At 36.4% G+C, this 12,284-nt stretch overlaps 1 protein-coding gene across 1 annotated transcript; it reads right to left on the bottom strand.

Annotated features, from left to right (window-relative positions):
• Positions 1 to 373: 373 nt before the first annotated feature.
• On the bottom strand, positions 374 to 12,002 carry LOC133297995 (chaperone protein dnaJ C76, chloroplastic-like). Its single transcript, XM_061497237.1, has 9 exons — positions 11,723 to 12,002; positions 10,956 to 11,084; positions 10,725 to 10,854; positions 9,027 to 9,147; positions 8,011 to 8,092; positions 6,938 to 6,991; positions 6,473 to 6,511; positions 967 to 1,066; positions 374 to 675 (listed from the first exon to the last, which is right to left on the bottom strand). The coding sequence occupies exons 1-9, from the start codon at positions 11,951 to 11,953 to the stop codon at positions 545 to 547; spliced, it is 1,017 nt and encodes a 338-aa protein (XP_061353221.1). The 5' UTR covers positions 11,954 to 12,002; the 3' UTR covers positions 374 to 544.
• Between the last annotated feature and the right edge of the window lie 282 nt (positions 12,003 to 12,284).

Consider the following 12,284-nt stretch of genomic DNA (forward strand, 5'->3'; position numbering starts at 1 on the left):
TCCTTTTAAATAGAGATTTATGAGTGTATGAGCTGTACCCATCAATTCACAAGAGTCAACCCCTGCTCAGGTTTTCATTGAATTATCTGCATTAACAAATTATCTATTCCATGTGTTGTAGGGCTTCTCATTCATGCAATTGTAATAGTTACAAAAATGGTTTTTGAAGACTAAAAAAATTAACTTATCAATACTTACAAAAAATTCAAAGACTATTTTGTACAAAATTAAACTTTGACGAATTAAAATGGAAGAACCAAATAGTGTATCGACTTAAACACTTGAGCAGTTGATTTTTTCTGGACTATAAATATTTTTACCAAAAATTCATTCTTTCCAATTTTCCCAAGAATTAACAATAGGTATGATTATGAAGCACACTGCAACATAATTATAAACTAGCTTTCTTTTATATTCCTTTGTATCACTTAAATTCATCTATGTATACAAATTTACCTTAATTACAGTTGCTGCATATACAATTATGGAAAATGAATTAATTACATGAGACTAAATGTTATAGAAGATTAAGGGAAAGTAATGGTCACTTGTCATTGCCAGAGCCTGCCTCTGGAAGTTTAAATGTGGGAGGCTTATCAACACCCCTTCTTGAGTACTCCCTCCATCTTCTTGCAGCAGCAGCAGCTCTTTTTGCTCTTTCCTTCACTTCCTCTTCTGCAAAATGATTACCATTTGAAAGACTAAGTAGGATACTCAATATAATCCTCATATTACAGTAATTGTCAAAGCATATTTACAACATAAGGCCAAATTTTTATTAATAGAAACTTCAGAATTTGGAAAGTAAAAATATAAATCATCCTTACTCAAGAATTTCTGAAATAAAGACCTCAAACAATACAACACTTAAAAGAATAAAACAGAAACATTTGGAAAATATAATTGTTATAATTTCCAATAATTTGAAGTGTATATATTACTTTTATACTTTCACATCCCCCGTACCTGAACTTTGATACTCTTTCGGTTTGCCCCGCAGATTGTCCCAGTATGAACCTGTTTTATCAGAACCTTGCTGCTTCATCATTCTCAATTTTGCTTGTTCCTGCAAGAAACTCATAAGTATTAATGTTGTAAATATTAGGTCTTTTATTATTATTAGTATTTGTTGTATTGGGCCAAGCCCATTAGGTCAAGAATTAGGGTTTTTGGTCTCTATAAATAGAGACCTCTTTGTATCATATTAATTCACAATTCAATAATATTTCAAATACCCTTTTCTTTCAAGTTGGTATCAGAGCTCTCGATTCAGAGGGCTCTGCTTCCGCGCCTACAAAACCTTTCTATTCTTTTTTACGTCTCTCGCTGCCATCAGCCGCCACCGGAAATTTTTTTCCGGGGACCTCTTGGACCGAGAAGACCATTGCTTCACTGTTCCTCTTTCTTTTTCTTGTCTATTACACAACCAGAAACAAACGTTCACAGAATCAACGTACAGAACCACCGTACAGAACCTGTTCATCGCGATTGGAACCTTTTTCCGGTGGATTCTTCACTCCGAACAGCCACAGAAACCATCGCGCTCGCCGGACGACCTTCGCCTGAAAAACCCAGCACCATCGGAGGTCAGACGCGCCTCCACGCGCCTCCCTTGTCTCTGCGCGTGAATCCCACGCGCCGCCAGCTTCACCGGCGCGTGACAGCGCGTGACGGTGGTTCTCGGCCGCGGACCACCACGGTTCTGATCGTCTCTCCAAGCCGGTTCTGGATCTGTGCTCTCTACTTTGATCGGACATCGTTTGGTATTTTTTTTCAGAATTTCTTGGCTTCTTGGAGTTTGTTCTTTCACCAATTTCTTGCCTCCGACCAGATCTGACGTTGTTTGGTATTTGTTCCGGTCACTGTGTTACTGTTTCGGCCGCTGTGTTACTGTTCCGGTCAGATCTGACGTTGTTTAGTATTTGTTTGTGATTTTGTGGCTTGTTGGAGCTTTTCTTTGACCATTTGCTGTGCAGTATGGCCTCTTCTCAAAGGAGTTCTTTTTCAAAATTTTATGATGGTACCTCTTCTAGACCTAAGAGAAATGATCGATGGTGTTCTTATTGTAAAAGAACAGGTCATATCAAGGATTTATGCTTTCGCCTTTATGGAAAGCAAACTGTCTTAGAAAAGATGGCAAGGATGCGTGGTCAAGCGCATTTTACTTCTTCTGAAATAACCCCTGCACCTAATGAGACCCAATCTGCATTTCGTCCAGATGAGTTGGAACGACTCCGAACCATTCTTGATTATCTGAGTAAGCCATCTGATACTAGTGCTTTGGCTATGACTGGTATGAGCTCCAAAACTCATTCTTTCATTTCTTCATGTAATGATTTTAAACATTCTTGGGTTGTTGATTCTGGTGCTACTGATCATATGGCTTGTTGTGCTGACTCCTTTATTTCTTATCATCTTACCATTGGAACTCATACAATATCCATAGCTGATGGCTCACATACATCAGTTGCGGGTTCTGGTGACATAAACTTACAGCAGTCCTTACATCTTAAGGATGTTCTTCATGTTCCTAAACTCTCCACGAATCTTCTTTCTATTCACAAAATTACAAAAGATTTGAATTGTACTGTAACCTTCTTCCCTACCCATTGTGTTTTTCAGGATCTCGCCACAGGGAAGACGATTGGTAGTGCTAAAGAGCAAGGTGGGCTGTACTATCTGGTGTCACAATCTCCCGCAAATAAAGTAATAGATCACACATTCATGTCTCATGGTCAATCAACTGCTGATTCTTTAATTTGGCTGCATCATAAGCGTTTGGGTCATCCTCCATTTAGTTTACTCAAATCTTTATTCCCGTCATTGTTTTTGTCTAAGTCTGTTGAGTCTTTTCATTGTGATGTTTGTGAATTTGCTAAGCATCATCGTGTGTCTTTTCCTTCTAGTATTACTAAGAGTGTTGAACCTTTTGATCTTATTCATTCTGATGTTTGGGGTCCTTCTAAGGTCCCTCATTCTTCTGGAAATAAATGGTTTGTTTCTTTTATTGATGATTACACTCGTGTCACTTGGGTTTACTTAATGCGTGAAAAGTCTGAGGTACCACAACTGTTCTTTCAATTTTATAAAATGATTGAGATTCAATTTTGTAAAAATATCAAAAGACTAAGGACAGATAATGGTAGTGAATATGTCAATCACTCTTTTTCCCAATTTATACAAAATCAAGGTATGATTCATGAACTTACTTGTGTAGACACCCCTCAACAAAATGGGGTTGCTGAAAGTAAAAATCGTCACCTTCTTGAAGTTGCTCGTGCCTTACTGTTTCAAACACATGTACCCAAATGCTATTGGGGAGATGCCATTCTTACTGCAGCGTTCTTGATCAATCGTCTACCCACTCGGGTTCTCGATCATGTAAGTCCTATTCACTCCATGACTTCTTTTTTTCCTTCTGTTCCAACTTTGCAAAGTCTTCCTCCTCGAGTGTTTGGGTGTGTTGTCTTTGTTCATATTCATAAACAGCATCGCAATAAGTTGGATCCTAGGGCTCTTAAATGTGTCTTCCTTGGTTATGCTCCTGATAAGAAGGGCTACAAGTGCTATCACCCTGGAAGTCGAAATTTTTTTGTTTCTATGGATGTTACATTTCAGGAATCTGAGTCCTTTTTCCAAGGTCCTCATCTTTAGGGGGAGAATAATTCACCAGAAGACTCATCACCTTCCTTCTTTGAATCTTCAGTGTCTACTTCTTCACCTGTGTCAGTGTCTCTTCCTCTTGTTCCTGTTCCTAATGTGTCTATGTCTGATCCTCCTGTGACTGATCCTCCTGTGACTGATCCTCCTATGACTGATACATCAAATACACCAGAGATACGGAAGATTGTGACACCTGAATTGGTATATCAAAGAAGGAAACAGCCCACATTGCCTCAACAGCAACCTCAATCGTCTGAACCACTGGTAAGTCCTGAATCTCATATTTCTGATCATGATGTTAATACGTCTGATGACTTACCCATTACTACTGTTTCTGATGACTTACCCATTACTACTGCTTCAGATGATTTACCCATTGCTTTAAGAAAAGGAAAAAGATCTTGTTCCAAGAAAACTTGTTCTTCCTGTCCCTCTTGTACTCAATACCCTATCTCCCATTTTGTTTCCTCTGCTAATCTTTCTGTGCAGCACAAAAGCTTTGTTTCAGCACTAGATTCTACTTCAATCCCAAAATCAGTACATGAAGCTTTGAAAGATGGGAATTGGGCTCAAGCCATGCAAGAGGAGATGAATGCGTTGGAGAAAAATAAAACATGGGAGGTTATTGATAGACCCAACGGAAAGAAAGCAGTAGGGTGCAGATGGGTTTATGCCCTGAAATATAATTCTGATGGCACTCTTGAGAGATACAAGGCTCGATTAGTCGCCAAAGGTTACACTCAAACCTATGGCATTGATTATGAAGAAACCTTTGCTCCAGTTGCAAAGATGAATACAGTGAGAATCTTGTTGTCCCTTGCTGCCCATTACAATTGGGATATAAATCAATTTGATGTGAAAAATGTTTTCCTCAATGGTGAGTTAGAAGAAGAAGTCTACATGGAAATCCCGCCTGGTTTTGATTCTGTGAAGGGGGAAAATAAAGTTTGTCGATTAAAAAAGGCCTTGTATGGATTGAAACAGTCACCTCGTGCTTGGTTTGGAAGGTTTACTAAGGTTATGATGACCTTAGGATATAGACAGAGTCAAGGAGATCACACTCTTTTCTTCAAGCACTCCCAAAATGGGAAGCTTACTGTGCTCCTTGTATATGTTGATGATATTATTATCACAGGTGATGATTTTGTGGAGAGACAGATTCTGCAGACACAACTTGCCTCTGAGTTCGAAGTCAAAGACCTTGGGAAACTAAGATATTTCCTAGGGATAGAAGTAGCTCATTCAAGCAAAGGAATTTTTATCAGTCAGAGGAAATATGTTTTGGATCTTCTCAAAGAAGCAGGGAAGCTCGGGTGTAAACCCTCTAATACTCCTATTGAGCAGAATCACAAGATAGGCTTTGAAGAGGAGAGTCCTCCAGTTGATAAAGGACAATATCAACGGCTAGTTGGAAAATTGATATATCTGGCCCATACTAGGCCAGACCTAGCTTATGCTGTTAGTGTTGTCAGTCAGTTTATGCACGATCCAAAGGAGAAACACATGCAGGCAGTAGAGAGAATTCTTCAGTATCTTAAAGCTACTCCTGGTAAAGGATTGTTATTCCGACGTGATGGTAATCTCTCTTTAGAAGTCTACACTGATGTTGATTATGCTGGATCCGTGACTGACCGTCGTTCTACCACTGGTTATTGCATGTTTCTTTGCGGTAACTTGGTGACATGGAGAAGTAAGAAACAAGATGTGGTTGCCAGATCAAGTGCAGAAGCTGAATTTCGAGCTATGGCTCAAGGCATTTGTGAGTTACTGTGGCTGAAAATTGTACTTGATGATCTCAAAATAAAATGTGAGGGACCTATGAAGCTGCTATGTGATAATAAGTCCGCTATTTGTATAGCTCATAATCCAGTTCAACATGATCGGACTAAACATATTGAGGTCGACCGCCATTTCATCAAAGAGAAACTTGATAGCGGGTTGATTACCACTCCATACATTCCCACTGGGCGTCAATTAGCTGATCTATTGACAAAGGGACTTCCTTCAGATAGATTTCAAGAACTTACTAGCAAGCTGGGAATGATAAATATCTATTCCTCAGCTTGAGGGGGAGTGTTGTAAATATTAGGTCTTTTATTATTATTAGTATTTGTTGTATTGGGCCAAGCCCATTAGGTCAAGAATTAGGGTTTTTGGTCTCTATAAATAGAGACCTCTTTGTATCATATTAATTCACAATTCAATAATATTTCAAATACCTTTTTCTTTCAAGTATTAAATTGTGCAAGAAACCAAACTAATCAAGTGCATAACATGTTTTTGACACTGAAGCTGGAGTGAAATTTCACATGACAAAAATGTAAAATTTAATAGTTCCTTTGTCTGTGTTTAAGAGCATGTTCCAACCTTAAGTATCATGAATTTTGTAAGACCTCGTACTATTAAGCAATTATTGCATTATCTAAAACTGCAGAGCCTTCCATTTCTCTTAAAAGAATAGCATGCTAGACGTAAAGCTTTGTGTTACTTATGTGGACCGGGTTGGATCAATGTAATAATTAATTACAGTGAAATCTTAGAAAGTGAATCATATCAAGACAAGGAAACTTGTGCACACTATATTTGAACTTTGCAATTTCAAATTTCTTAAGAACCCATCCACTCTCTAGAGAAAAAAAAAAGATAATTAAATAATACAATCCAGAGTCTAACAAAAAATAATAATAATAATAATAATAGTACAATCCAGAGAGTAGATATAAACACATAAGATCAATTGCATATAAATAAGTGACTCTTCACATATTAAGCAAAAAATGAAGGTGAATCAGAATATAAGAGTTCTAACCAAGACTTTTGACTGCCTCTTTTCCCATCGCGAATTTGCCTGTCAATAGTACATGCAGATCATGTTAGAGGAGAACAGCACTTACTAAGCAATTGACATTCGAAGAAAATATTTTCTCTTAAAGTAAGCTTTAAACTTAAGAGGCATAAATCTATGACTACAGCATGGAAAAATGAAATGCTACAACGGATTATAAGGTTCTGAAAAAATACTTTCTCAATCCATGTTATGATGACCTTTTAATCATTGTTTCGAAAGTCAGAATGAAGAATTCAATCAGGTCATAGGTTATGAGAATCTGACTATTGTGCTTTACAAAAACAATAAATAAATAAATAAAATTGACAATTGTATCCCAAGAAATCCCCATCAACCCACAACATACAGACCAAATGTAGAGTAAAAATTAGAAGAAAACATGTGAACATAAAAAATAAATCTTGTAGTTCAGTGCATTATTCTTACCATTCTAAAAACATCCATCGATGCTGATCCCATTCCTGAAAGCATTAGGGCAACCTGCTCATATTTAAGAGACTCAGTAGGAATATTAACAGTGCCCAAAATACTTAACAAGATCATAAGCATTTGTTTGTCCAAAATCAATTTGAGGATAATATTATAGCATTTGGAGTATTTTTTTAAAAGAAAAAAAAATTACTTTAGCTAACAATTTCCCCCTTCAATCACCAATTAGTTAATAAAAATTTCAAATGGACGTTTTGAGCATCTTTTTTTCATTTAAAAAGCATTTTAAAACTAGGAAAGTAAAGCTTCATGTATTGAAAATAAAGTGTAAAGAACTACTTCAACCCAAAACTTTAAGGTGTTGGGTGATGGTCTTTTTAATGATTTATATTATTCTCTAACACACCCCTCACGCAAGAGCCCTTTGGGCTAGAAACGTGGATATTGCACAGGCCCAATTTTTGGCTTATCTTTTTGTGCTTTTTTATTTTTTTTAATTCCATTTTAAAGTGTGGAACGGCGAAGATCGAACTTGTGACAGTCACTCAAGCTCTGATACCATGTTAAAGAACCACTTCAACCCAAAACTTTAAGGTGTTAGGTGAGGATTTAAGCTTTTGGGTTGAATTGATTCTTTATATGGTATCAAAGCCTTCGGTGTACCGAGTTCGATCCTCACCGCCCCTACTTTCTTTCTAGTGGAATTTCTCTCTTCGCACAAGTAGGTGGGCCTGTGCATTGTCACCCTTCAAGCCCAGTGGGCTGAGATATATAAAACATTGATGTAGCCTCGCCCAACAGCTTAAGCTTTTGGGTTGAATTGGTTCTTTACATAAAGAAAAAGTAGAAGCCAAAAGACTTCAATAAATATGGAGGAACATCGAGGATGACCTTTGATTATACACTAAAATTATCTGAAAGCCATTAAGAAACTCAAGTTTGAAAACTTCAAAAGCATGTGCCAAAAACAGAGGTGATGAAATTATCTTAGGAAGATAAAGATTGTGCACAAAAAAAGAAAAATAAATAAAATAAACTGGAAGAATTATACTTTATAACTGAGTCCTTACATTGACTCTTTCTACACGGCGCATTTCATCTTCAAGTAATGATAGTTGTGCAGCAGATGTCCAATGAATGCAGTCAACAGGGCTGAAATTTAAAATAAAAAAATTTGTTAAATTAATTCCAGTAATCTTCGTTAGCTTATTTGCTTCACAAGCAATATAACTGTCATACCAGAGGTTCTAAAACTCAAGTATCTAACAGCAGCAATGGGAAATTAAAACTGTATAACGTAGAAGTTAAGAAAGAACATGGCTGATTCCGATATTAATTATGATATAGATAAACCAAGGTGCCTAGAGCAAGCTTTGGTTCACTGGCCTAGTGACCTATACTTAATGGTATTCAACTAAGTTTTCAGCTAATAAAATATTTGATGTCCTGTCACCTTTGATCTCAACACAAGTCTCAGAATGCTATAAGTCAATATCAAAGGCTTCAAACCATGACCAGAATAGCTACAGAAGTATGAGCTTTTTCATGAGGGTTCTGAACATGAAATTAATATCAACGGTGTTAACCTTTGGCTCATTTCATAGATTTGAGTACAGCTGACAAAGGGTTAATATCATAAAATGTAATTAGCCTGATTTATGAAAGTTCAATTGATTATTGTTATCTGTAATACAATAAGATAACGAACTAACCAATATAGCTATATAATGCAGCCTGTGACTACGAAGACTTTAATCTTAGGTTCTTAATTGTGTATAATAAAAATGAGAAAATTGAAGTAAAGGGCTTGATAAGTATAAAAATGGCAATTTTAAGACATGTCAAATTATGTTAACCAGCATATCAATGCTTTATGGTTCCTTATCATCATGTAGAAGTGTTCTTTTGTCCCTAAAAAGTATGGAACCCAAGATCAACATAAAACTTAAATTTATTCGTAGAAGCAAAGCCCGGGGATTATCAAAGTTGAAGCAAGTTTAATTAGACTTCTATTATACTTAAATTAATTATAATAACAGAAATGACTGATAAATACAGTTGATTAGAGTGATGCACATAGTCATACCAACTGTCAATCGCCTGTTGAACTAATTCCGGTTTCCCGCATTGGCTGTATACTCTGGCTCTTCCAAAGTCTTCCTCTATTGCAAACACATCAGAGGCTACATTGGCACAATTTTTGCAGCCTGTTGAAGGATTTGCACTTTAGTTACATGATATGCTTTGTAATATCTCACTGCAATGCTTTCTAGATGTATCACTTGTCAGGTGGGGTCTAGGGGGAGCCCGTGGCGGAGGACCACCACTAATGGACTAAGACTACATCAATCGTAGCAAGTGGATCCGACATCATGTCTCAACCCAAAACCTTAAGGTATTAGGTGCATGGGTCCTTCCACTTATATGCATTATGTTTAGCCCATTACCAATCAACGTGGGACTCTATCACACTTCAATTATTCCAACAATCTCCCCCTCAAGTGTGAAACCCTCCATTGGTATAAAACCATTAATGTAGCCTCACCTAACAACTTAAGTTTTTAGGTTGAATTGGTTCTTTACATGGTATCAGAGCTTTCAGTGACCACGAAGTCACTCCTCATCGCCCTCCACTTTCTAGTGAAATTAAATAAGCATAAGGTAAACCAAAAATTAGGCCTGTGCAATATCCAACTTCAAGCCCAAAGGGCTCTTGCGTGAGGGGATGTGTTAAAGAATAGTATAAACCATTAAAAAGGCCCTCACCCAACAACTTAAGTTTTTGGGTTGAATTGGTTCTTTACATGGTATTAGAGCCTCAATGTCACGATTTCGATCCTCACCGCCTCCTATTTAATTAATAATTAATTATTTCTTATAGCACAGATAGGTGGACCTGTGCATTATCCACCCTTCAAATCCAATAGGCTCTCATGTGAGGGGGAGTGTTAGAGAAGTATAAAACCATTAACGTAACCTCATCTAACCGCTTAAGTTTTTGGGTCGAATTGGTTCTTACATGATATCAACCTATCAGGGGCTTATAAATGAAAACACCCTTACATCCTTATTTCACACACCAAAAATCTTCTTCCTATCTTTTATATATTTTTTAGAGGAAGGTTATATTTACAAACTCTTATAAACTACACTATGTCTGACCGATCAATACACTAATCAAAAGTGTATGACCGATCATACTTAATGTAATTTATAAAAAAAGTTTGCAAACGGATTCTTCCCCTATTTTTTAATATATTTTCTTAGAGTGAGTTTTGTGAGGAGTGCTCCTAATTAAATAGAGAGGTAAAATTGTTCTCTCCTCGTGTTAAAAGGGAGGTTGTAATTTTGGAGTTTAACCATAGTAAAGTTTTTTCTACTCTTGCCTGTAGGTTTTTTTCCCTTAATTTGTTTTAGGGTTTTTCCCACGTTAAAATCTGTGTCCATTTACTGCTTGCAATATCCTTTATCTGTTGTTATAGTTCTGTTATAGTTCTGTCCGATGGGATTCTATTTCCTAACATCACTGGTATCTAATATGAATCATAATTGAGAAGACACAAACTAATAAAGCATACTATTTGACGATTTTGTCTCTGTTGCAAGATCTAACTGAATCCTGGTAGATTCAAAAATTGTTTTTCTATAAAAGATCTTTTACTGAGAGAACCATAATTCTTCCTTTTTGAAAGAAGTGAAAGATGGAGAGACATCATGTGCTTATGAAATGTGTTTGGTGCTGACAAGAATACAAAAGGTAACATTGTTTGTGTGAGTAAAGTACCTATGCAACTGAATTCATCTACAAAAGCATGATCCTTTGGGCTAGAATCATCCAGAAAAGGATTGATTGAAGTTAAAGAATACCCATGAATTTCATCATAAATCATGCGCTGGATGGGATCACTGAGCACCTGCACTGGAATAGTCAATTTGCAATAAAAGGACAGGATCATAAAACTTCAAAAACATTTTCCTCAAACAAGAAATTTAAGAAATTCAAAATGAAACCCACCGCGTAGACATCATTGATGAACATGCAGAAATTTGTGGTCTCAAGATCATTGCCACTCAAGTCTGGGTGGCAAGCTTTCATGCAATTATAGTAGGCCTTCTTGATCTGAGCTGGTGTGGCATCTGGAAGCTAGTAAAAAAGACCAACAAATTATTAGACATACCATATCTTAGCAAAATCCACCCAATTTTACTAAAGGGTCTAAAAACTATATTATTCTATAGGAAAAACAATCAGATCAAGGATGATGATTTATGAAACCTTAAAACTTATAGTAAAGAAAATGTTTTCTATAGTTAGATTCTTTCATCCCACAAAGACTTTTTCCTATATATTAAACCACGAAAGAATAACCAGTCTTGCACCGATATAACAATAAAAATTCTTACACCAGATCTTAATCATTAATTTACTCGCAAATAACAACTCAGAATAAATAAGAGTCGTTGGATAAAAAGAATCAAGGACCAAAATTAACTATATAAGTTATTCTCTTGTAAAATGATCTGAACCCTTTTTATTAAAAAAAAAAAAAATCTGATATATATATATATATATATATATATATATAGGGTTTATCATTTCTGCAGTCACCGTAGATAACACTTTCTACCGCTGACACAAAAAAGTGAGTCCGCGACGTTTTAAATAAAATAAAATAAAATAAGAATCAGTTGCCGTGTCCCAGGATCCGCGTGCCGTCGGCAGAAATCATTTTGCCACATATATATATATATATATATATTGACGAGAGTTTGATGCCTCACCAGACCCAGAACTGCATAATAGTCATCTGCAACAGTCTCAGTAGAAGAAACTGAGTCCTCAGCAGCAACTCTTACTCTGCCACAGCCTCTTCGCTGGCCATTGTTTGTCACAAAGGTACAAAGATTTGCAGCCTTTGCTAACATACGCCATGAGCCTCTTGAACATACATTCAGTGATGGGTTGTGGATTTTGAGAACCTCTGTGTACACTGGAGACAGTAACTGAGCCATGATTCCAGTGAAAAGAAGCTAGAAGCTTATTTCAAACAGGGTGGTAAAGTTGAACACAAAAATGAAAATATAAAAAAGAAATAATATACTTGTATTCCACTTTTTTATGCGTGGAAAATTTTATATTTCTAATTTTTGTGGAGGAAGAAATTTTGGCTTAGAAGGTAAAATGTGCTGACATGGCACTCTCACAGCCACAAGACATCCTTAGAATCTGGACGAATCTAAGATGAATCCAGATTTGTTGGCAGGTCAATTCCGTCTACTTCCTTTAATTATCTATATTTCCTTGTGCAAGAATTCTGAACTTGAAATATGGATAATACATATT

This window comes from Gastrolobium bilobum, unplaced genomic scaffold, assembly GCF_033153095.1.
Source record: "Gastrolobium bilobum isolate Gb01-03AN ecotype WA unplaced genomic scaffold, APGP_CSIRO_Gbil_v1 utg8690, whole genome shotgun sequence".
Classification (NCBI taxonomy): domain Eukaryota; kingdom Viridiplantae; phylum Streptophyta; class Magnoliopsida; order Fabales; family Fabaceae; genus Gastrolobium; species Gastrolobium bilobum.

Bases quoted from the DNA above. Each gene is read 5' to 3' on its own strand.
- LOC133297995 (XM_061497237.1), bottom strand. From the start codon at position 11,953: ATGGCTCAGTTACTGTCTCCAGTGTACACAGAGGTTCTCAAAATCCAC. The intron at 11,085-11,722 runs GTGAGGCATCAA...CTTTTTTACTAG, and splicing joins ATTATGCAGTTCTGGGTCTG to CTTCCAGATGCCACACCAGC. The intron at 9,148-10,724 runs GTACTTTACTCA...ATCCTTCAACAG, and splicing joins AGATGAATTCAGTTGCATAG to GCTGCAAAAATTGTGCCAAT.